At 41.2% G+C, this 26,333-nt stretch overlaps 2 protein-coding genes across 5 annotated transcripts in view; both read left to right on the top strand.

Moving 5' to 3' along the window:
• Positions 1–17,037, top strand: part of pdlim2 (PDZ and LIM domain 2 (mystique)) — a 31,538-nt gene extending 14,501 nt beyond the window's left edge. For 3 of the 4 annotated variants that reach the window (XM_085180381.1, XM_085180382.1, XM_085180383.1), the window contains 4 exons: positions 8,883–8,995; positions 13,926–14,074; positions 14,728–14,839; positions 15,861–17,037. In XM_085180381.1, the coding sequence (XP_085036507.1) occupies positions 8,883–8,995; positions 13,926–14,074; positions 14,728–14,839; positions 15,861–16,053 (567 nt within the window). In that variant the 3' untranslated portion in view covers positions 16,054–17,037. The remainder of the gene's footprint in view (positions 1–8,882; positions 8,996–13,925; positions 14,075–14,727; positions 14,840–15,860) is intronic. The other variant, XM_085180384.1, reaches the window with a different exon arrangement.
• Positions 17,038–20,272: 3,235 nt separating this feature from the next.
• Positions 20,273–26,333, top strand: part of adgra2 (adhesion G protein-coupled receptor A2) — a 40,348-nt gene continuing 34,287 nt past the window's right edge. Inside the window, exon 1 of the mRNA XM_085179873.1 lies at positions 20,273–21,408. Coding sequence (XP_085035999.1) covers positions 21,119–21,408 — 290 coding nt within the window. The 5' untranslated portion in view covers positions 20,273–21,118. The remainder of the gene's footprint in view (positions 21,409–26,333) is intronic.

Genomic DNA, 26,333 nt, shown 5'->3' with positions numbered 1-26,333 from the left:
TTGTGGTATTCATGGAGTCGCCCGTTCTTCCATTCTCCTTAACATTTTTAAAAAATCATAATTCCTCTTATTTTTCTTCATTTGGACTCTGTGTGGTCTGACTTCCTCTTGGAGCCTTTTCTTGGTTATTTTTAACCATTTGTTGAGTATCTTTGAATGAAATCAGTCTCAGGAAAGAGAGTTTTGGGTTTTGGCTGACCCCAAAAGATTTCTATCCCGGTTTTAAAGTAGTGATGAGCCTCCCACTGCAGTGCTGAGATTAGTGAGTGGAGTTCTTTCAGAGTGCTCGATGAGGAGATCGCTTGGAAGAGTTCTGCCATGGGTACATTGTGCATTATGTTGCTTGCGCTGGCAGGAACTCAGCATCCCATTGAACGCTGAGATGTGGAGCCTCTGTGCCAAGGGCCTCTGTCCTGACTGAGAGGTGCAGAGTGCTTCTGTATCAGGTGATCAGCTTCACTGAAAAGCTCCTAAAAGGCTTTTCCACCCCTGATTTGGCTCCCTGAGTGCAGAGAGAGTGGGGTGCGCAACAGGATCCGCCATTTTCCAGGGTGTTGGATATCCTGAGAAAAGCCTGTATACAATAGTGGCTGTGATGGCCTGGTGTTGCTTTTTCCCTTGTGTCACAAGGCATGCTGTTGTGTGATGAAACTCAAATGGATGGGGGCTGGGGTATGGGGTGGAGTTCAGTGGACACCAGAGAGCCTGCTGACACTTGCAGACTGTACTTAAGCCATGTCACTCTAAGGAGAAACTTTTCAACACACAGCCATGTCTTTTGGTTGGAGTTTAGACCACCTGCGATACCAGACCGACCACATGTATGACAGAATCGAAAGATTTAAATGGATGTTTAACCCAATAATACCAATTCTACCACATATCATACAGAAGTATTTGAGACCTCTACACAAGTGGGGATTTTTTTTTCCTGATACACTAGAATTATCTGCAAATTAATTCATGCTTCAGTCTTTATAAGGTTAAAAACAGACATTTTAGTATATTTATATTTACTATAGTGCTGTTTCTACCTCTACTTTTATACCAGCTTGCCTTACTTCATATTTATCAGTGGCTTATATTTATCAATCAAGAATACGTCAGGACGTGGAGGGACTGGGAATTGAACTCTCAAATCATTGGCTATATTACAAACTGCTTTTGAAGTCACAGTCGTGACAAAAGAGCTAAATGCATGGTGCATCCTAGATTACTGGAATCTGGACATAAGCTTGTTTCTGAACTGCTCGGCCACTGTCATGATTCAGAGCATCTGTTTATATCATCATGAAGTGACCACAATGGGATCTCTGTTGCACTGAGCAGAGCCAAAACCAAACTGCTCTTCATGAGACATGACCCGTCGCTCGACCATTAAGACTAGGCTCCGTGTCTGGGTTTGCAGTTTCTGCACTTTGAGGTTCCTGAGGGTTGCCTTAGTGGGCTGTCCGATCCTGTGCTGGGACAGTGAGGTTGCTTTACAAATATCCTCAGTAGTGTAAGATCTCCAGCTACAGCCGGGCGACACAACATTTTGTGCCAGCGCTGGCCAAACTTTTCCTCTAGATTCTAAATTTGGTGCAGTGGCCTTGGCTGTATGACGTGTCACGGAGCTCTTTATCTAAAGACGTAGCTGTCAATCCCCACATCCTCTATTTCATGCGTTACTGTCCATTGTTCTCCTCACAGGAGGATAGCAGTCACAGAAGGAAGGCGGCCTTGTGCTTCGTTATTCTAAGTTGAGGCCAAAACTGTGCTCATCAAATTGGAGCAGGAAGAACGACTTGGCATTCAAGAATGGAGTTTATGTTTAATGGTGTCAAAATATAAACCTTTATAGACACAGTTGGATGAAAATTGAAGTAATTAAAATATCAAAGAGGCTGTGACTTAAGGAAAATTCAGCTCAACAGAAATGGCCACTCCTTTGTACTAAATAGAAATATACATATTATATAGATGATGATGATGATGATGGCTTGGAATGATGCACTTTCTCAGATCTGATGTGAGTGGGCCTCTTGTTTGGTTTGGCATGCTGGTGCTGTGCTAAGCCAAGCCAGTGTCTGGGGAGCAGGGCTGGCTGCACGGTCATGGTGGAGGGATGTTTTCTTCTCTGCACAGTGAGCTCTGTGACTGGGCAGTGTGAGGCCCTTTCACGTGGACTCGTAGCCGTTAAGCTCGGGGTCCATTGTGGCCTCTCCGTGGGCAGCATGCCTCTCGTCATCCCCTCTGATTGATCAACACAGCTGTTTTTCTTTCCCCTGGAATGGAAAAGCAAACTGGGACACTTTTGATTCCCTGAGCTTTGCAGGCCTCCGGGTGCACTCATGGGGATAGATGGCCCTGAAAGTTTTATGGAGAACTGTTGGCTGAGAGAGATGGACCTTTTTACAAGTTGTTGGTGTTTACGAAGGTGGTCGAGCATAATGTCAACATTCCTAAAGTTGTTGTCAAGGGAATGACATGAATAACTGCCCCTTGATATGTTCGTGCCAACAAAAATAGACATGTTAGCATATATTTTTGTAGTTTTACACAGTACAACACCCACATTTTAGTGTAGTGATTACCAGGGGTGGATTGGGTGATCATGAATCATAACTGTTAGGCTGCAGAAATGACATGTGGAGAGTAACTCTTCTGCACTGACATACCATAAATGCTGACATGTTAGATTTATGGTCTATATAGTCATTTGTGGACATTCCTGTTGAAATTTATGTGGCAGTTTTCCATCGCTATACAGAGTACTCCAGTATTCAGTACAGTTGGTTTAAATCTGTGTGAAATGTGAGAGTGGAACACATTGTTGTGATGCTGTGAGACTATTTACAGTTAGAGCTCTGTTATCTTTGTGGGAGGAACTGTAAAAAAAAAACCTGCAAAAATGTATTTATAAAAATTTGATCGGCAGTCTTGTTTACATTCAGCTTGTCTTGACTCTTACTGTAACCCCACCACACATTTTTTTTCTTTTTTGGCGCATGTGAAGAGAGTCATCTCGCCAACCATGAATTGGAAGTCCAGTGATTTTTAGTCCAACCATAATGAACTCCAGATGTCTAATGAGCTTGATATGCTGATTCAGTCAGAGCCTTGTGGGAAATTTTATAGGGATAAATGTGTTGCTCATAGCACCCTTTGTGTATAAAACACTATGCAGACATATTGTTGACCTATTCAGTTTTGGTAGCAGTGAGTCTCTCTCTCAGGCCACCTACACTAGAGATCTTACTTCATTACTTTTAGCTTCTAAACTAAAACTGCAGCACTTAATAACTGTTTCATGATCTGTTTCTGTCAAGCATGTTTTGCAGCACCCAGTATGCTCATTCATTCAGAGGTGTATCAGAATGCTGCTCATTCGATATCCAATGTTTCTTGGCAGTACTGTATGTTTAGAATCATCCTCTTATCTTGTTTTCTATGTTCTTCTTTTAATCTTGTACAGTTTGATTGTGTGTGGCCATGGTAAATGAGTAGAGAGTAGAGGAGCTATTAGGACCAAAGTCACAAAAATCTATTCCTTTGTTCAGTGTCACTGCTCTATATAAGCCTATTCTACAAATGTCTATGTATAAACCCTGAGAAAAATGAGCTTGACTTGTAAAGAATTACATGCTGCAGCATAGACAGGAGTCCCGTAAGACTTTTGCATCAGTATTTTGGAAAAACAAAACAGAACACGAAGTTAGCATGCATTTAGATTAAAAAGAAAATTACCTTTAAGTCTTAATTGTCTTAGATTATATGCACAGGTATAGCCTCAGCACATTGATTTAGTCATATCATTATTGGAACCAGGACTGTAATCGGAGATGTAAGACCTTTCATAACGCAGGGGCAGTCGGACATGAGCCAATAAAAAAGGTAAAGAATGTTAATTACATTTTTTTTTTTTTTTTTTTTTTTTGATCCAAAAAGATGTCCTGTGTTTAACCATGTATTGTGTTTTATTTGTAACAGAATGTGTACACAGTAATGCACCATTGCTCAGACATAATTACAAGGCAGGGATCTATCAGTAACAGTGGATAACGAGTAGGTTACTCTTCGCCTCAGGCCTTTGCTCAGGACCTCCACCAGTGCCCACTGCTGGATAGGAAAAAACCTACACAGCTCTGATTATTACCAAGCCCAGAATGTCTGGTGTCCCCCGCCTCATTGTAGTGCAGCACTCATGTCTGAGGTGGAGACAGTGAATGAGCAGTTACAGCACTTTCTTACAGCAGCAACTGTCTTCCCAAAATATGAGCTCCTCTAGGCATCACTCCTATGTGCTGCTGGCCAGTGCCCTGTAATTGAAGCTGCAGGGTGGTAATGATGATGCGCAGTGGCTTGGTTGGAGCCAGACTGAAGACTCCTCTGCTGGCACTGTCCCCAGTGTTTCCCATGGGTCTTTATCTGAAACAGCTGCCTTCACTTTATTTTGGCATTTTATGCTTGTTGTGTCTAAAATGGATAAACTCTTGATTGTGTTTAGAATGATTTTTTTTTCTTTTGTAACAGTTTTTATAATGCACTAAGGCTTTAACTCTAATATTGGTATGCCCACAGTTTTGTTTTGCAGAGATCAGCCACAACAGTAAAATCACCTGCCTTCTAGTGGGTTGATTACTGTTATGTGCCAAAGCAACGCTGATCACATATTAGGAGTATATAAAAGTCTTTCAAAGGTGTATGTAGCCACTGCAGTGTCTCAGGCGTTTTTGGATTCTGCATTCTGAATCTTCAATTAGTGTTTTGGCTGCTGCTTTGTTTTTTCTGTTTTTTCTGTTCTTTTTTGGAGACAGACATTACCACCACACAGGACAGGCCAAGGCCAACATACCATCTTGCCAGAGAAAAATATTTATTTTCTAACTGGTGGGTTGCTGTAGATTATTGGTAGTTACTGTGAAATGGATTTGTAAAGGCCTAGAGTCAGCGGCTATCAGTCAGCAGCTAGAGAGAACTTTGTATTCTTTGACCGGTTGGCAAGTCATTGTGGGAGGTTGCTAGCAAATGTTACAAACACCCACAAATTATTTGCTGATCAGTAAAACTGATCAGTTAAAGTTGCAACTTTTGAAGTCCGTTGGTTGGGAAGAGGGAAAGAACAGTGTCCATTTCTGGTTTGCACCAAACTTCTTGTAGTTTCACTACAGCAAAAAACTACAGGTGGCCACAACATTTATTTTACCTGGTGACAGCCAGCAACCCATGTAGTGACATGATGGTCATCAAGCCCGTGTGACTGAGGCCTAAGCTCTTAGCTAGTGCTATTAAGCTGGTTTAACTTTGGATGAGTACAATCCACAGATATAAATGTATGCTGATTATTCCTAACTAACATTACTAATAAACATTTGCCAATGCACCCAGAAGTGTCTTGAAAAAACACAGTTGTGGATGCTGGCAGCAGATCTTTTGGGTCTTGTTAGGTTGCCAGTTTGGCCCTTCATAGACTGGGTTGGATCAGGTGCACCTGTCAGAAGGGGACCAACAGATCTCCAGCTGACCAAGGCTGGAGAACTTTTTTGTGTTGTGCATGTTCTGGTTGAGACCACTTGTGTCACTTAATAGTGTGTGGTTATGCTTTATGTGAAAGAACATTAAGATGAATGGTACTTGCCAAGGTAACATCTACATGAATGCCAAGACTAAAGAATATAGGTTTTAATACAATGTATACTTTGTAATATGTGAGTTTCTGGGGCACCAGTGTTTGTATTTTCACATGTTAAAATCAAGCTGAATCCCATAAATGTCGGGTCAGTTTTTGCTGACGCACAAGGGTCTTCTCTGTTTCTTTCCCCAAGCATGCTGGGATAGGCTCCAGCCCCCTCTCCCCTGCCATGGAAGATGTGAGTGTATAAAATGGATGAACGATGAAAATAAACAGCAGGTTTCAGCACAACCTTAAGCTGCCATGTTTTCCACAGTAAGACAAACGTGGCCCTCCGTCTTACTGCTGCAAAGGGCCTCATCATACATAAAGTTAGAGATTTTAAAATTAAGACATTTTAAATGCTGGAGTTTATTTTGTTTTGTGTTGGTATTGGCTGTTTGGGCATTATATTAAATATCATAGAACTTCAAGCATGAAAAATGGTTAACACTGAAATGGAAAAAGCACATAGAAAAACCCAAATTCTGAAACTTTGCATGTTACTTTGGCAAAAAACATTGTTTGTGTTGGACCAATGGGAAGTGGATATCCAATCTGTTCTCCAGGCAGATTTTGTCTCTGTGCATTTCTATGTACAAACACACCATAATAAGCTAAACAGTATACCTAAAGAGGATATATAGTGCTCAATAGCTTGATATGTTATTTTAAATGCAGTACAGCATTCCAGCAACTTGCCCTAATGATCTTGGGATTGTTGACTATGAACTCCTGATTACAGTTCAGCGCAGCTTTAATCAGAGCTTCCTCTTCTTGCCAGCCACAGGAACCACAAAAAATTGGCTGATGATATTCTCCGCTGGTCTCTTCCATCTGTGACCATTCTCTCATCCAAGAAAGAAAATAGGCTTTCCTCAGCTCGCCCGTGTCTCTTGAGTTTTCTAGTACATGAAACACGGGGGCATTGTTGGCACTGTCATGATGCAGTTCCCCAAATGCACTGTAGAACTGAGATCACTGTGTGTAATGGTTCAAAGGCTTAAAATGCAACAGTGATGATCTGGAACAAAGCATATGCAGGAAGTATTGGTTAAGGCTTTGCTAGTCATGCAGCAGTTACCGCTATAAAATTCTGGCACTGGATTTCGCAGAATGGATTGTGGTGATGGGAGAACTGCTCTGGTTGTGCAGACAAAGTTTTTTTGAACTTTCTAAGGTCAAGCTCAGTCACAGCTGCATACTCCCTGTCACAGTGGAGCGCATGTGTTTTTTCTTTATCCCTTTTGTTTTTCTTTACTTCATTGCATTCCTCTTGAGTCTCCGAGCCGAGCTGTGATTTTTATCCCTAAATTCTTATGATGTTGGAATGCATGAAGATCCACATTCAGTAGCTGGACACTTATGTAACATATTTGGCTTGTATTAGAATAGATTCATCAGTACATACTGCTTGGCTTCACTAGGTCTTTAAGAAAGAATCTATACATATCCCTCCAGTACATTCCCTAGAGATTTGCTCAAATAAAGAGAACATGGATGTCTTTATTCGTGCATAGTGATAGTATGAAATATATGATGTTCTGAGCCTCTGCCTTTTGTGGTGGGTTTATCCTGGGAGGAATCATGGGGAGCCATCCCAGTGATCATTTCTGGTAAAGGCTTCCTGGCATCCGCCACTAATCTACCCACTCACTAAGGAAAAAGAGCAGGAAAATTGGACTCAATTGAGAACAGAGACATTGTTCAAAGAGTTTCTGAATTGGAAGCGGGTGCTGGCATTGGGCACACAAATCTTCGACTCCATCCATGCTATTTGTTCAGTACTGAGCTCTTGCATCAGCTCCAGCTTGACTTTCAGATGTGTGCTGGTTCAAAAGGTTGGGTGGAGCCACTTTGCTGTGAAGCCCATGTAACACTTGTGCCAGCTGGTGACATTTGAGGGAGGGAAAAAAAGAATCGGTGAGCTTTATTGCAAAAGCTGTACTCTTTGGGTTGTCTGTGGGCTTTGCGATTTCTAGCACAAGATCTCCTGCACTGTGCACAGGCATGAAATGAACAGCTTTAAGTAAACTTCAGTAGGAATATTGCAGCATATGTGATCAACAAGTATGACTCCACCCCCACTGCCAATTAATCTGAGCTGTGCCAAGTAGTCATGAGGTCTTAAAGCTTAAAATACCACTTTTGAAAAGACAGCAGTGAAATAACTGCCAGGTTTCTTTTTGCCACAGGTTGGCTAGTCCATAATCCTTGTTGAATGATATTCACCAGGAAATAGTCAGACCACATGTAACACATGTACTGCTCTAAATCATAATCAAGCTTTCAGCTTCCAAGTTCAGGATTGGGAAATATAATATGGCATTTTGATGATTCTTTCTTAACTGCATATAGTTTTTCCTGAGCTAAACTAACATGCTGAGGAATGAATTTCAGGAGGTTTTTTTTAACCCATACTGTTAGAGTAAAGATGGAAAAATCAACTTTTAACTTAATGGTGGAACTGCTGGATCACCTGTAGGTACTTAGCGCCCTCTTCTGTCAAAAGTCAAATATTTTCACTTGACTTCTCAATTTCAGTATTTGTACTGTAAGTGTTCATTTTGACTGATTTGTGTGATGCTGCTGTTTAACTACAGCAACTACAGATGAATAACCATCAGGTTTGTACAGCATCTGGAACCTATTAAAGTACAAGCTGGCTCTGAGTTTCTCTTCAAACCAATTTTCCAGTTAGTACCAAACACCTGTTGCTACACCATCAGTCATCTATCAGCTGTGGGAGTGGAGCACACGTAAGACTGTGCATGATTATCAAGATGAAACAATGTTAATTTAGCTTGCTGAGATTGAAATTGATCAGCAGGAACAACCAGTAAAAGGAATGTCGGTGTGACTCAAGCTGTCAAAACCTTGACAGCACAGTGAATCACATTAAACAATGCAAGCATGTAGCTTATTTGGTACTTGAAATTGAAACATTTGACTAAAATCCGATGAAGGTTTCAATCAGATCTCGCCTGGTTTGATCTTGACTAAATGTGTCTTTCATAACAGTCAGATATAATTTTATTTCAGGTTTTCATATTTAGAGTTTCTGGAAATATGGACGAACTGCCTTCAATACCAAAACACTCCTTGGTGGAGAAGCTCTTCAGAATCTCACCCACTGAATTCCTGTCTCTGAATAGAGCAAAACACTTGGTGTGTCTCTTATGCTTAAATTGCATCATTTCATACATTTTTGCTCTCTCCTTCTCCACAGGACTTCTCGCCTTCAGACTACAGAAACAACTCTGTGCCCAACACAACTCCACAAGGACGCTTCTCACCCCAAAGTCCCACCGAGCGTGACGTACCAGTGTCGCCTCATCGCAGGTAAATGTTACACTTTTACTCCAACATAATTAAAAGCTACTTTTGAATTTTAGGTGCACGCTCAAAGGAAAAACCTGACTTGGTTTACAGTGGCCGTGTTAAGCCGTGGTTGGCATTTTGTGGCCATAGTTGGGAGTTAACTTGGTCAACTTTGTGGGAACATTCTGTCTTTAAGTATGAAAATTATGTTAATCATGTGTTATGGCCTTCACAGTTCCCAACTTTTAATGCAGTTGGCAATCTCCTGGTTTTGTGTAACCAGTGCTTCCACCACATCCATAATCAAGATGTTCTGGAGGAACATGGAGGCAAAACATTTTAAAACAGCAGTTGGTTGACGATGGCTTTTCCTTTGATTTGATTCTCTCGTATTTCTTTCACATGATAGCTTGATATCCAACTACTCTAGGGCCCCCTTAGAGGACAATGCACAACAGAACCTAAAGCTTTAACATGTATTACAGCGCAAGTTTGTTTCCTGTCTAATTGGAGTATACACAGTTTCAATGCAGTAATTTAGTACCACCTATAGGCCTGTAGAGGCTGCACCTGCACATTCCACCATCACCTGGTGTCTCACTTATAACTGTAAAGCTGCAAACATGGCATGAAAGTGGGTACTTACAGACAAGTGGGTACTGTATTTTGAAATTTTGGAAAACTACTAAAACGGGTGGTAATCATCGAACTTCTTTATTATTCGACTTTTATAGAGATTTGTATTTACATTTGTGATCCTTCTCAAATGTTGTACTTTATCAAATAAATAATTACATCCAAATTATAATAACAATTAAGGCTATTTGCATTACACTGTGTTAGTAGTAAGACACTTATTATTACCTCTACAGAAGTGAAAATAGTTTTATCTGGTTGCATCAGTGATCTCATCTAGAAAAATTCTTTCAGTTTCCCAGATGTTTCCTCATTTTTAAAATCTCTTTCAAAATGCAGATTAGCTGAGAAATCTGCCAAACCAGTTCCTTCATTTAGAGTAAAACAGTCAGCTTGTAAATCTACTGATATTGTTCAGGTGGTTCTTCGTGTTTACTGCTTTTTGCAGAAACATTTGGAGTCGAATGAACCTTTGGGAAACACCTCATCACCTCCCTCAGCAACACTTTAGTTTCTTGTTTCCTGCCTCACCCTCTCTGATTAGGTGATGTAGCTGTAATTTGATTCTGTTCCCACTGTGCAGGTGCTGCCCTCCTAAGCATTGTTTGGAATATTTGTTGTCCCAGAAGAAATTGGTGTTTTCACTTCAGTCTCTCACACAATCCTTTCTGTCAGCACGCTCCGCTGGAGAACCCGGTGGCTGTTTTTTCTTTCCCCTCCTCAGTGCACGATAGTTGACTTTGGACTTTAGACCCAAGTCCAGCTGGGCTAACCATAGCTAGTGACGTGTCAGCAGCTGTAGTCAGACCCTTCCCGAAAAAGATTGATTTTTGCTTCTCCCCCTAATTGGCCCCCAGTCTAGAGCTTGCACAGAAACTCTCTCCCTGTTCTTTCCAGCCAATCACAGACTCTGTAACACCCATTTTCCCACCCCTTCATGATGCATGGCCAATGAGTTTCAGCTAAAGGCACACCTTTCAGTCACTCTTGCATTTTCTGTGCCGTCTGGTTTAGATAGAGGTGTGTGCTCTTCATCTGCTTGTGTGTCAATATTGTTTGTTCTTTTGTATGTTGGTATGTTTGCTGAGTTGCTCTAGCGCTGTTAAAAGGATAAGGACTTTAGCTGGAGTTGTTCTTCCCCACTTTTTTCACTCTCTTTTTTTTCTTTTTGAGGTGAGTCTCGTCATCTTATGTTTTGCTGTTTTTAATTCCTTCTCTCCATATGTTTTGACTTTGGTTTAGATGTTGTACTTCAAGGAAACCAGTTCAGAAATATGGCTGGAATTTAGCTTTGTGATCTTAGATGTTTCGACTACATGCAGCTATGCCTTGGGTCTCATTGTTGCTCGCGTGAGCCAAGTCTGGATACAGAAACCAGCAGCACATTTGTCTTGGCCACTGATATATACATGTGAGAACATTGGAAAGCGCAATTCCCAAGAGTTTTGTGGAATTAGATTTAAAAGTGATAGTTGTTTTAATGTGCTTGCACTAATAATTTGTGTGCTTGACTGCTTGTTCAGATGCATGTTATTTTCTCTGACCATAAGTCCTGTTATTTGTATTCTTTTACCTAGAATTTCCATTTGTTTTGAGATGGCATGTCATGAGGGATGGTGAGGGAAAGGAAAAGGGGAAATGGCTTGCTTAGGGTGGAGCTGAGCATGTGGAAAACTTGGAGAGGTCTGAGAGGTCTGTTTTCAATTTGAACCATGTTCACTGATGCAGAAGAAAGGGTCTGAGCATTTGTTTCATTCACATACTTGTTGCTATGTCTGTTTGCTCTTGTTTGTTGCAGCCATGTTCGCAAAGTGGGAAATGGGCTTTGCATACACAGAAATATATCTTATGAAAATTCTCTGAACATGTTCATTTAAAACCAAACTCATCTTTGCAGCTGGACAGTGAACCTGAACCTAAAACCCAAGAAACCACGACTGTTTCCTTTTTCAATGGCCATGTCTGTCTCTTTGCCTCAGCCCAATTCCAGTTTGCAAAGTTGTCTAGTCTCATAATTTGAATTATCAGTCACGCAAACTGATTTGTTTTTTAAAAGCAACACAGTCACAGATTTCTCATCTTGAACCAGCTTTAAACTCATAATAATTGAATGTATAGAGCCAGGCTACATGAAGTTAAAAGGAGAAAAAAAAATGTTACAAATCTGCCAAAACCCAGCAACACGCTAACTGTAATGTTGTTGTACAAAAAAATAAAATAAAAAAGCTTTATAGGTTCACATCTGTATGTTAAATCACAACAGTGTTGAATCAAGTTGAGGGCTTTGTCTTCACACCACAGGTGTCAGTTAAAGCATAAATATCTTGGCAGTAGGTGACAACAGGTGGGACAGTCAGTCAGGTTGGGTTATTCTAGCTGACAAAACGGCTCCTATTTGAAGTAATCAAATCACACCTAGTCTGAACAGTGTGTACCTGGCCGACTGGTTCCACATGACTGAAAACACTCCCTCCAGACAAACACACATACAGGAACAAAATTTTGTGTCTTACCAATGGTTCTGCCAATCTACATTTTAGCACATGGGTTTCCTCAGCTCGGGTTGCTTGGAAGACGGAGCTTTTATCTGTTAAGTAATAATCATTCAGCTCACAGTGTCTAATCCCCTTTGATGGAAGCTTCTTCTCCCCTCCTGCCCTTAACCTGAGGCTGAAATTGCAAAAATGCAGAGTTTGAAGTCATTTTCTATGCCTGTGTACCAGCGACAACAGTGGCTGGAGGCATCATGTGTTTGAGTTGTCAGTCTGCATGTACGTGCAGCCCGTTCTCATGAACATGATGTGTCAGGGTCACCTCGAGGGATGTTATAAAAATTTGGCACAGATTTGAAGTTGACCTCAGGGCCAATGCAGCTTGTCGAAACACGTTTTTCACCACAACTCAAGAATTCATGGGCTTATTTCACAAGTTTCTAATGGGATAAAATGATGTGATGACATTTCATTTTGAAATGGCCAAAGGTCACACCTTCACAAAAAGAGACACGCAACTGCGGGATCTCATGATCCCTGGCTGTTGGAGAGGCTTTTGAATCAACTTTGTACTTGGTGCTGTTATTTTGTGCTATAGATTATGTAATGCACAAGCCTCTCTTATTACTACTTTGTTAACTGGTTTTAACCAATCAGAAGTTTTCTAAAAAAAAAACAAAAAAAACAAAAAAAAACAAAGCCGCTTTTCGTTAAGCTCTTTATTTTATTTTATTTTTTCTTTAAGGATTTTAGATTTGAGATGTGGCTCTCTCAGTTAGCCTTTTGCCCTCCTTGTTTCTTCCTTGTAGCTGTTTGCCGAGTTAACAGCAAGACAGCAAAGTGTGGTGTTACTGGTGGAGCAGGTTGAGCATTAGTTTGATATTGTTTGAATTCTTGTACAGAGTTGCTATTAATGTAGAAATAAACGTGCCATTTTATATTGAAATCATACCAGATCATACTTGTATGGCTTTTCTTGGCATCAACTAGTAATTTACCAAGAACTTTCCTGAAATAACAGTATCAATAAGATCAATAAATTCAACAGTTCCCACTGTAATATCATATTTAAAATTTTGATGAGAGGGGAGACTTCTCTGGTTTGGTCTGGGTGTTGTCTCTGCTATTGTACAATGTTGGAGCTGTTGAAGCAGTCGTTGGAAGTACCTGCCAATATAGATTGATTTAGGAACAAATATGGCAGAAATCTCATAAATCAGATAAGTTGTTTTACCATTTTAGATTAGATAAAAGCGCTGTTCTGAGCAACAGCTAAAGAAGTTCAAACTTAGATGGGCCTCTTAGTTGGCTCTTTACAAACACACTTCTGGTGAATCTGCAAATGCATGTGATGAGTTGCAAATATGTGTGTGGAGAGAGTTACCCTTAACGCAAAGCTTTGATTTGCCCTGAGCTTATACTCACAGGCTCTGCCTGCACTCCATCAGAGTGTAATACAGCAAACATTCATAATGAGCAGCACTCAGTTTCAGTTACTATAAAAACATACTTTTACATCTACATAGAGGAACCAACTGATATCCGATAAAGTTTGCCTTCTGCCTGCAAAACTGCAGCCAAAACACTCAACACAAACTTGTGCAAATTGCAACATGCCAAAGTGCAGCAAAAATCAAATGTACAAAAGAGAGCTGGAGAGGCCTGCTTTAAGTTATTATTGGTGACTTGGTTTTATGTCCATCTATTCAGTCATAATACAAACTTTAATGCTTTAATATCACCGTATCATACACATTTATATCTTTTTTAATCATATATAAATGAATAGATCCTATACTGATTATTATTGGTTTGTTTTACAGCAGTCCCAGTTCTGACTTTGCCATGCAGAGGTTCGACACAGACTCAGAGGTGTACAAGATGATCCAGGAGAACAGGGAGTCCCGCAATCCACCTCGTCAGTCCAACACCTTTAAAATGCTGCAAGAGGTCCTGGAGGCTGACGAAAAAGGTGAGACGCTCATTCATCCAAATAGCATCCTTTATAGACAAAAGTGCACATTGTTTCATAAATATAAAAGTGTGTGTGTATGTTAGAACACATAAGAAAGTGGCAGTAGGTATTAGTTGAGCACAAAAGGGCTTTGTGACTGCAGAGATTTTATCCTGGTGGACTGGCTGCTTTGAGACTTATTTTCTGCATCTGTCAGCTATATCAAGTACTTTATAATTCACTTCCTCTCCTGTTTCTGTTTGCTGCCTACATCTCCATCTTGAAACCATCCTTGACAAATGTGCATCATTCAGAACCATATGCACTTCCATATGTTTGTCATGAGGAGCGCAACTCTGCAGTGTGTGGGTCATAAAAATGTTATCATGGAATACATCTGTCTGATTTCCCTTTGGCTTTGATCTTTGGCAGTGAAAATAAATCCAGATAGTGATAACATTCTTTCATGACGTGATAATGGCCAGTATTTGGAAATTTCATATAGCGTGTCCCATAGGCGACGACCTTGTGATGACAGTTACCGGAAACATAAACAAGCTGCACTGACAGAGGACAGTGAAGACAAACAGAGTGCTGATGTGTTGAGCAGTGAGACGCAGCGTGTCAAAACTTCATCATGAGCAACTCTGTTTGTGTGTGTTTTTCTCCAGAGGCAGCTCTGAGGTTTCCAGGAAATCTTTCACCAAATACCCCCAAAGCAACCACATCAGTGGGAGGAACCAGCAAATACCACACCTGCGAGAGGTGTGGTACCAAAATTGTGTAAGTCTGTGGTCGCCTGCAGTTACATGCTTAATTGGATAACATAGCTGTTGATATAAGAATATATTTGTGTCTCAGACTCAGAAGATTTGATGCTGGTTTGTTTTACTTATAAATCTGCAAATGATGCTACACAATTACAAAACCTTCATACTTGAGCTGTGGTACATGAGACTTCTAGACCTGCCAGCCCAACCACATTGAGCTATTATGGACAAAGGGTGTTTGCCTTGGTGACGAGAGTCAGACTTCCGCTCCCCTCTCACGCGCACCCCTCAGCCCTTTATGGTAGAGTGACCGAAGAGAACGGGTTCCTCAACAAAAGACAGAAGACACTGTGCTTATAGTTCAAAAGGAAAATACTCGGGTCTTAATGAACAAAGATTTAAGTATTTGGCCGCAAATCCAAAGTGTGTGTGTGTGTGTGTGTCTGTGTGTAAAGGAACGCAGTACTGAATACATCCATACAGTCAAACATGCAGATGGCAGCATCATGTTGTGGTAATATATATCTGGAACTGGAAGACTTTTCTGGGGGGAATTTTTATTTATTTTTATTGTTTTATTTATTTGTGGCTTCACGTGTTTATAGAATTATACTACTTAATCATTATCAGATTATCATAAAGATGTATATGAGATCAGGATATGAGTTGCCGTGAAATCAAAACACTGATTTTAAATTATCTGACCTCCAATTTGATTCATACTCTGAAGGCCATGAGCCTCTTAACATGACCAGAATAAACTGGTGAAACTGAAATATGTGAATGAATGCTTCTGGTTTACCTGGTGCACAACACTGCCATTGTGGTCTGCTGTGTAAAGATTTGTGGGGGGAAAATAATAGACAAAATTTCAAATGGAGTCTGAAACATCCATTGTAGACAGTTGAAGCGGGTCTATTAACTGTTTTGTTTTAGCATGGTGATTATTTGTGCTGATCGTTGAAACTCATCATTTCACCGTTCGATCATCTAGTCTGTTTTCTTGGTGCCTGATTGCGCTCATGTCTCCGCAGCTCACAGGCCGTGCGCATCAACGACGATCGATTCCGCCACCCCGAGTGCTACACGTGCACAGATTGTGGTCTTAACCTGAGTATGCGAGGTCACTTTTGGATTGGAGATGTGATGTACTGTGAGAAGCACGCCAAAGAAAGGTACCAGGGCCCGGGCAGCTCCCCCCCAGCCACCGTGTCCCCTCACCACTGAGTCTGCCACTCCACCCCTGCCTCACTGTGGACACAGAGGGCCGCCTGTTTGGCTTAAATATCCACCTCATCTGACTGAGTTTTAGATCTTGGGAAGATACACGGAGGTGGAGATGAATCAACAATATGGTCGAGGATGCTCTTTTCTGATCACATTTAACCATACTTTGCAGTAATATGATACACTTTGTTGCCTTCTTTGTAAATGTATGAGAAATGGGGCTTTGTTTTTCTTTTCTTTCTTTTTTTTTTTAATTAACCAGCCTCCGTACCTTCTTTAGGTTATTCTTAGGCCTAATGATTCACAGCTGCCATGGACTCAAGCCACATGACATTATGCTAAGGCCAGATTTACAAATCACCACTGCTTTGGACAAACTCAACAGGGCTGACTCTGAGGATCAGGATCTTCATTTAAATCTTCTGCTCACACAGTGGGATCAAAAGCAAACCTACACTGCATGCCTTTTTAAAAAATGTAATGTACACAGATAGTGCTGTGTGGGTGTGTATGTGTGCATACTTTCTCATGCAGGGGTGTGGCGGCTTCTTCAGGCCTTCCCTCTTCATCTGTGGGTGTGTGTGTGTGTGGGTGTGTGTGCACATGTGAGAGTGAGAGGCAGAAAGGAAGAAGGGAAAGGGTGTTCACACTGTTACAAACACAGGAGTTGCAAATTTAGTATCAGGCCAAAAGCCCCTGAGTTTTTCTGTATTTCTTTTGTAATCTGAATTTATAAATAATGAGGGGATTTTTTGTGGCTGTTTTTGTTACCTTTTGAGGGACTAGAGTTTCATTTAATATGCAAATATTTTTGATGTTTGTGATTGAAATGTATTCTATAATGTAGATCACTTAAAATGCATAATGTATGCACAGGACATATAGTGTGAAAAGAATCGATGATGCTACACTTACAGCAGTACTCAGAGATGCACTATAATGTTCACATTTCATGTGGCACTTAATAAATTCGCACAACCTGAAGCTTCCTCAGCGATAATAACTGTTTTGCAGTTGTGTGTACCAACATGTGTATGTGTGTGTATGTTTTCCTGACGTGTTATTGTTTCTTTAATGTGAAAAAGCGAATGTGAATGTCTGCCAACTTGAAACATTTATTCTTCCCATATTAACACCAGAAAGAGATTCGCCAAAAGTAGCACAGAAAAGAGTTTAACTGCTGCTGTAAGCTGGTTCTTTACCGCACATTTTTGAATGTAGAACAAGGTCTGTGACATACACAAACTGCACACATCTCTTTGTAGTAGAAGTTGTACAGACAGGTAGATAGTTTGTTTAAATGCATTTTTGCATATTTATTATTGCACATATTATATCGCACACAATCTAGGGATTATTTTTGTCATTATATTTAATTGTTTTACTAGTGGCTCCATAGTGCAGTGCCAGTAAAAGCTCTGCAGTTCATCCCAGGAGGAGACACAAATCCCTTGGGGTGGTTTGTGTCAGAAGGGGCATCCAGATTAAAAATCTGCCAACATGCTTTGTGAATAGCAGACCAGGCAAAAAGGAAACTAGAACGGTAGTTTGGATGCTTTTGTTTATTTTCCCACAAGCGTATCTGCCACCCAGGTCTTGTAATTGAATGAGCATTACAAAGTTGTTGGGAGACCCACGTCTATGACAAGAGATGTCTGATATAATTATGCAGCACATGAGGAGAGAGAGTTATGACGTGCGTTGCCTTTGAGGGTGTGTAACAACTATGTAATTCACGTTCCTGACCAAAAGACGGCAGTATTACTGCAGTTTCAGATGTGCTCTTTATGACCTTATGAAAGCGATAAAACTCAAATTACACATGGATTAAGATTTTAAACTTCGTTATAAAATCTTTGCGCAGGATTAGAAACAAAATATGGAGCTGATTCATTTCGTGGAGAAATCTGATGGTATGTTTATATAAACAAGCGGGGGGAAGCATAGGCGAGTGTACTATGATTTCGCTTACTAGGCAATTATAGACTTGATTTCTGCATTATTTATGGATCAGAAGTTATTAGATCATTATACAATGACTACAAATATAAACCTTCATTTTTGCAGCATTATATTGGATTAAATGCTAAATTACTTGAAAGACTACTGATAAACGAGTGTTGACAGTACAGCACCACATCGTTTGATAACCATTCAAAAATGTAGAAGCAAAGAGCTTAATGTTCTCATAAAGTGTTAAATAAAACCATTCCCCCAGGAAATGTGCAGAAGTGGAGGAGTGACTGAGTGCGCTGCGGATCTCACCACTAGGTGTCACGAGCTCCTCGAGAAACACTCGGCAGCAGGTCGCCTGACGTCTGTTTCCCGGCTGGAAGTTTTCTTTTGTTTATCCATTGGCAGAAATCCGGACTTTTTGCCTGAAACTCAGCAGTCAGTGGGTCTGGTTTCTCTAATTGTGCTGAAAACCCCATTGTTTTACATGTTTATCTACCAGTGTGGGATTTGTAGAAGACGACCGACATACAAAACCATCTCTCAGCCTTCGTCACACATCCCCAAAAAGCTTGTATAACATCAGCCAAAATCGACACTGAGGCACAATCTCAACCCTATAAGTTCTTGGGCTTTTTTAGCCTCCAAACTTCTCTGTTTTCCACCTTCATGATGTTCTCCCCCTTTCTCAATAACTCCACCTGGAATGGAGTCCAGATGTGGAACAGGGAAGAAGGAGAGACTTGCTTGCTAAGCTATAAGGAGCAGGGGGGAGAGAGTGTGGAGTACATAGAGAGAAAATGTTGGACCGACATTAAAGTTTGTCTGGATGCCATTAAGTACAATTTGATGTAATGTGCAGTTTGGGACGTGACATTTTAAAATGGAAACTGTGCTCTCCAGATGAGAGAGATCTGGGCCTTGTGGAGCTGGACGGGGGTGTTGTACTTGAAGCCTTATTTAACGGCTTGGATAAACAGCCCTCTGTTTCATTTGTGAACAGGCGCCCATCTACTCCTTGTGCTTTCTTTCAATAATTGCACCGGCTTTTTCAGCCCATTTCCGACGTAAAGTATCATATACAGGAATAACAAACCAGGGGTCCACCGTGTGGTTCAGAGCACAGTGCGCTTTTATACTGCCAGGCTGCTTGCATGACTGAGGTGCCTGTAGTTTGGATATGTCGGTGAATAGTTGTCAAGCCCAATTGCATAAAATCCCGTTTCAAAAGCTTTCCTGCTTCACCTTCTCATATTTTGAAATGCTCTCCAGATTTGAATCGCCACGGTTTCCATCCTCCTGAGCCTCTCGTATATCAAAAGGTATTTTTAAAACTGAAATATTGTATTTTGGGAAGCTTCCATACACGCAGGGAGAAAAAAAGAGCAGCAGAGCCAAAGCATTCTTTTACTTTCAGGGGAGAAATTCAATGTTTCTGTAATATATATATATATATATATATATATATATATATATATATATATATATATATATATATATATATATATATATATATATATATATATATATATATATATATATATATATTCTTTCAACAAAATATTTAATGTTTTTATTATCTCAGAATAATTGAGGAAGAACATTCAGTGAAAATTTGATAGAATAGGACTTAAAAAAGCTTATCTGTATTGGAGCCCTGACAGCTTCTTTGTGCCAGCCACTCCAGTTTCAGCATTTATGAGAAGCCACTCGGAAACAAAAGAAAACATGCCATTAATCTAGAAGTTATCATCTACAATATGACACCCCATTCTCTGCGTCTACATTTTAAAGATCAATAACTCTAATCATAACTCTTTCTGCAGCAACAATATCACATTTGCCGTAGTGTATCTGTAAAAGTCTTTGCTTCCTCTGCTTCCCGTCGATTGAATGAAAACTCTTTGATCTGCTCCAAAGGCACAATACAATGAAGGCTTTCCACATTCATTCATAATTTTAGTTTTAGGCTCCCGGTGCAGGCAGGCACTGAAATCAAGACCTTTCAGACTTCTACACCCAGGCCAATCAACATTTTTAAAAGCAGTTGCCCTTTCTGATGAATTTATCATTGAACGTATTATTGTTGTAATGGGATAAAAGAAAAAAAGTTGAGTTAATAACTAGGCCTAATTATTTCGATAATTATTTCAGTTTTGCTTATAGGTGAAATATTTGTGGGTTTTAGGCAAACTCATATCCATAATATTAAACCTAATGAGCCGTATTTTTTTTTCTTTTTTTGAAGGAGTGTAACGTGAGTCGTCGTTGCCCTGACCCCCTCCCCGGTCACATGTGGAACCTCCTCTCTGTCTCGCTCTGTGCTGATCCGGATGCGCTAGGACCGCGGGGACCAGGGCGCAGACGAAGACGGAATGGGCGCACTTGGGGTAGTAACCAAGTGATTTTTGAGTGTGACAGAGGCAAGCAAGCAAAACCGCTAGATTCTGGGAATTACACCGCAGCTCCGAGCTCACTTCTAAACGAACTAAAAGTTGCTGTTTTTTGTTTGTTTCTTTTTTCCAACAAGTTCAAACTGAATTCAAGTTGCGCATGAGAGTAAGCAACGGTGATCTTATGGATTGAAGGAAAACACTGAGGAAAACTTTCAAGAGATGCGAGCAAGTGAAAAAGAGAATTAATTTTTGTTCATATAAACGACAGCGTGGCTGTGGATGTGACTGCTCAGCCGTCAATCTCACCAACCCCTGGATTAAGTTGGCAGAGAGCGAGATAACGGTAATCTGGACACTCCCACTTCTCTAAAGGTAATTAACACAGCCATCAACTTTTTAGAGACATATTTGATCGCTTTTTTTCTAACTGTTGTGGACGTTTGGATGGTGACACATCTCTTGGATTTATTAAAAGCGTTTGGACCAGAGGGAGTTGTGCGCCCGGGCTGCCATGACATAACGGGACACTTGGGAAAAAAATCAACGGCGCTGAATATTTCTGGAATGACCGGATGGCGAGTGTCCATTGTTGAGCGGATCCTTTAACCTTGCCATTCATTCAAGGTCTGAAAGCTGATTTTATTATTATTGTTGTTATTACAACTTTCTTCTCGCCCACATTACACCCACTGAAAGCTCCATGGTGCAGATATGGGATGATTGGAGGCTGGGGTGCAGCTGAGGTGAGATCCAGCCGAAGGACAATGTTTGCGCCCGGCGTTGGCATCCCTCTGCTGCCGGGGCGTCTGGTACTGATGCTGCTCCTGTTGCCGAGGCTCTACCAGGCTTGCCCAGGGCTGCTCGCCTCCACCAGTGGCTGCAGCTGCGCGGAAGAGCGCCCCAAACTGCACAGCGTCCAGGCTGTGGGGATCAGGGTCAGCTGCAGCAAGGGGGAGCTGACTGAACTTCCGGATCCCAGTTTGCTGCCCAACAGAACCGTCACTCTGTGAGTTGGAACACTTTGAGCATCACTGTAACATTCAAACTGACGAATTAACAGCGTATTATTATCATAAGGCTGGATTTTTGAAGGCTGGGCCTGACATACTGGTGTCACTGGTACAATTAGCCTCATTTCTGTCCTCTGGTGTCACTCAGCTTTCATAATAGTCTTTCTGAATGTCCCCTAAACATTTTGGAGGGGAAATATTATCCAATCTTTTTAAACAACTTGTTTCCATAGTTAAATTAAGTTGAAGTCACAGGATGTCCATGTTATAGGATTAGAGAAGTCACCTTTAGTTGTTCATTCTTAAAAAGTACTCCCAATGTGATTATTATCTAAGGCTTAAGTATTCTGGGAGCCACACACCGATGACCCCTTGACCTTAGTTTTACCTACATTAATGGCTTTCTGTGTTAATAAGACTTGTCAGGTTAGGCGCTTACATCTTGATTTACTTTAACTGCCGGGCTGAACGCTGCCATGCTGCAAACCATTAAAACGAGCGTTGAGAGGGCATAGGGCTGACTGTAGCCATCATCTGGCCCTGCCTCTCTGACACAACTCTGTCGCTTTAAATTAGACTCAGCCAGACGCCCTGTCTTCAGCTCGCTCCTTCTTCTTCCACCACCGCCGCCGCTCGTGCACATGGCCCAGCTGACTTGGCCTCGCAGAACTAGAATAAACAGAAACACATTATAAGTATTTTATGTCTGAGTCTTTGCTTTACTGGTGGGCGTCTCCTTAAATGCCGCAACACCCTGTCTCACTATCTCCTTCTGTTGAAAAGGGAGGGGGGAAAAAACATCTGGCGAGAGCTGGACAGCACTAATCCTGACCCAGAATAGTTGCATATTTGTAATTATAAAGCAGTTATTTGTGTGGTCTGTTTTGGACCAAACTTGAAAGCACTACCATCACTGGCCAAAGTACACTATTGCCCATGACTGATGGCCTACCGATCTATTAGTGACACATTTCTTTGGACAGTAACACACCACTTTCTTCACAGCTGCTCAGTCTTTTGAAGACATTGCTCATTCCCACAGTGTGTCAGTGTCTCTGTACTCTGACCCAGCGGGAGAAATGCTAAGTGCACATCATCACAGGGGGAAAAAACATGTTCAACTGCCCCAGTGGAGAAAGCATATGAGGTAAAGTGAGGGGATTTATGCCCAGGAGAGCTAAAGCCAGCCAGCAGTCCATTTATAGGGCTTTATGTTTCTTGCTTATTAAAGGCAGGATAAACATCTGGGGAACACATTGCTGAAAAGCCTGAGGAGGCGAAATGGCTCGGGTGGCAGTGGTTGAGGTGACTTAAGATAATCTCCTGTACCCACACCTAACTTTGGTTAAGATGTTTTGTGCATGCGCTTTGCATTCTGTGACATTTTTTGATTAAGCTCTCTGCCAGGCGAAAACAATTCCTCTTGCAATCCACCATTTTCTCTATATCCCGGGAACGACGGTGTCTAGAAAGTTTGTTTTCCTGAGGATTCAGTGAGTCTTTTCAAGCGCCTGCGTTCCCACTGTTGCTTGTGACATTAGCTCCAGATGTGGAATGCGAGAAGTTGTGTGGGTATTCGTGTTATTCCTGACATTCCACAGACGCTCTGAAACTGCAGACAGTATCCCAGGTGCAGCATAGGAGCTTTTTCCATGCCCTACATCACTTTTCCTCCTCTCCAGAATCGGAGGGCTTGAGAGCCCGGCCCTGCTGCCCTCTCTCTGGGGCAGCCTGGAGGAATGCTCTCCTCCATGCTGAGCAGGCAAAGGCTGGAGGACACCAGGCCTTGGGCTTCCGGGGCTGGCTGCTACGTGTAATTCACAACAGCTGGCCCCTGTGAACATTCCAGCTGAGGCCCCTGAGCCTCATGGGAAAACCCGACGGCGATTTGTTTATTAAAACTATTAGCTGGCTGTTTGTTGCTCCTGCCATCCATAAAGGAGCAGCAAACAGTCCACCCCCCTGACCCCCCAATATTATCACCTCCTCCTATGGCTCGTCAGTGTCTCTGTTTGGAGTTTGTTTACACTGCTGTGTGTGTCACGTTTACACATCGCCATTTCTTTAAACTTATGCTTATCAGTAGTTTAATGGTGTATAAATTTATTCTCAGCCTTCTCCCTCGAGCTCCAGTCGTTTGTCCCACTTTCATTCGTTTCTCTCTTTATCTCCATCCCCCCTCCCCCCGCTCTCTATCATGAGTTCATCCACATGCAGTAACTCTCAACCTAAATATTTAGTCGTCTTGGTAGGAAACTGCCATGTCCAAACTCCTTCCAGATGTGAGCTTGAGCAGGCTTGTGTTTAGGCCTAATTATGCACGGCTGCAGAGGAGGTGGATCGCTGAGAGAGGAAGAGGAGTGGAAAGGGAAGAGAGGGTAAAACTGATAAGGGTGTGAAAGTGAAAAGTTCTGTTGAGGAGAAAGTGGGAAAAGACGGTGTAGGTTAAAAAGAGGCCGGAGCGAGGGAAGAAGGTCGAATATGAGGAGTAGAAGAAGTGGGACGAGGGAATCAAAGGGGAAAGAAAGAAAGAAAGAAAGCTGAGCAAGAAAAATGATGGAGAGAGGAGAAGTTTGGCAGGCAGTTCAGAGGGATGTGCCCCTGGAGACTGAAAACTCCCCATCCCCTGACTAACAGATCTTTAGCTCCGAGTTGAGACACAAGAGGAGGAGGCAGGGCTCCTAAATGCATCAGCATAGCTTCACTTTTAATACATTACTTTGTGTCTCTAATATTTTGGACGTTACATTTGTCTTTGCCTGTTAGCAGAATTATGCAAAACTACAATTTTGGGCAACACCACTGCCGCTGAAGCAGCTGGTTGGAGCTGGAGTTAATTTTTAAACAATATGCCCAATATTCATAAGATCTATGATAAATCCATATGATATCAATTTTTTGGTTTGTGTTTTAAGTTTGCTAAAATTTCACAGGCTCCGTTGTTTCCAATCTTCATCAGAACTGGACCAGATCATCTTCATACCAAGATATTATATGGATTTCTGATTTTCAAAAGCTTTTATTCATCATGGCAATGAAGCTGTTGAAAAGGAAGTTAGGTCATATCTTGGCAACACGTTCAAGGACATACATGGACGCGGGACTTTGTTTTGACGAAGTGCAAGCAGTCTTTCTTCATTTGCTGCAAAATCGAATAACTTTTGGTTACTTAAAAGAAATAATTCTCCTCTGTGATAATGCCAAGGGAGGTTCAAATCTGAGACATTTTCTAATGCAACTGGCATATTGTTTTTTTATCAAGAGCAGATTGGATGTTTCTGTCATAATAATTCAGCTGGATGAACTGAGAGAACTCTTTAATCAGTGTCAAAAAAGACTGCAGATCTCTACAGCTTAGACACTGAAGGCACCAGCTTCTCCATGCCCCAAGCTTAGGTTATTTAGTTATGCTTAACACCTGGCCAGTCAGAATGGTACAGGCCTTACTAGTACTGGTAAAAGTCAGAAAAGCTGTTTGGAAAATGGATTTAAAGGTGATGCATAAAAGTGAGGAGTGGAATACATTAGGTTAGCGCTAGACCCAGTGAGAGTGTTAATGCCAGGTCTGAACCTATTCAAGTACCAGTCATCAGTCATTATTGGACATGTTTGAATTAATAGGGCAGGACTGAGTCATTCAAACATCTGCTGGGGATGCCACATTGAACAAGGTGACATTGTTCACATGTCTGTTCCAGCCTAACGACCCCGGCAGTAATTCATAGAAAGACGTAGGGACAACATGGGCACCAATGTTGGTATATCCCCAGTTTTATGCATCCCAAATAGCCTAAAAGAAAATGAGCGAATTGGCAGGAGAAAGGCTCAGTGACTACAGGATGCTCCCAGTAAAGCTAAGAAGACTATACTGAGGCTATTGACAGAGGGAGGAACATCTGTAACTCCTCTAAACAGCTTACATTTCTAACAGAAGCTGTCTCTTATGCCTCTATAGCAAAAGTTCATAGTTTCCATTCTCTCAACTGGTTTGGAGTGTAAATACACTTTTCTTACATACCTGTCAATACCAGAGACTTCACAGAACTGTTTCTGTCAGACTTCAGCCTGACAGCTATAGTATGTTTTTTAAGACTGATGTCGATATTTGATGATTTAAAAATCCAATATATTGGCTGATATTTTTTTTCTTTCAGACACCTGAAGCGCAAAAAAAAAAATTCATTTGTTATGTGTAGGTATTTAGTGATTCTGCCTGACTCTGTTTTGTTTGTAGTTCCAAACACTTGTTGGCAAAAGGGATGTTGCAGAGTGCCCCTGGTGGGCAAACTATGCAACTTCCTGGCTGAAGGGTGTTTCTGTTGACTCTTCTTTACTTGTTTCATTTTCAGTCATTTGCTGTTATAAATGGCAATATCAATAGATCAGAAAATATTTAATATTGGCCTAAAATTTTGCCCGTTGATAAATTGGTCCAGCTGTAGAGTTCGAAATTCCAGTTAGCTAACTGTTTATGTATGCGATTGGAATGACAAATCGGGCATTTTTGTTAACCCCCTCCCCCCCCCCCCCCCCCCCCCCCCCAAAAAAAAAAAAACAAAACAAAACAAACATCCAGGTTGGTATTCCAATAATAATGTAATTTGACCTGAAAAGTGTGGATGCCAACTGTTGCGCCAAATGAGCCCATTACTCACAATGATTGATGGGCTCATTACTAACAAGTAATTATAATTTTAATGGAATATCCACATACGCATAATTTCATCAACCCCTGTGTCCCAAAGCCAAATGTTGTTTATTATGTTGAAATTGTTATTGAAAGTTTAGCTCTGCTGACTAAAGAAGCTGTAATCTTTCGGTATCGGCTATTTCAGTGTTTTCAGCATCTTCAGACTTTCTTCTTAAACTGATCACAGAATTCTTGTTGTATGAAGTGAAGGCTGTTTCAGAAGATTTCATA

Source organism: Neolamprologus multifasciatus, chromosome 12 (genome assembly GCF_963576455.1).
Source record: "Neolamprologus multifasciatus chromosome 12, fNeoMul1.2, whole genome shotgun sequence".
Taxonomy (NCBI): Eukaryota; Metazoa; Chordata; class Actinopteri; order Cichliformes; family Cichlidae; genus Neolamprologus; species Neolamprologus multifasciatus.
Note: the sequence above shows the minus strand (reverse complement) of the source record. Positions and strands in the feature narration are given on the sequence as shown.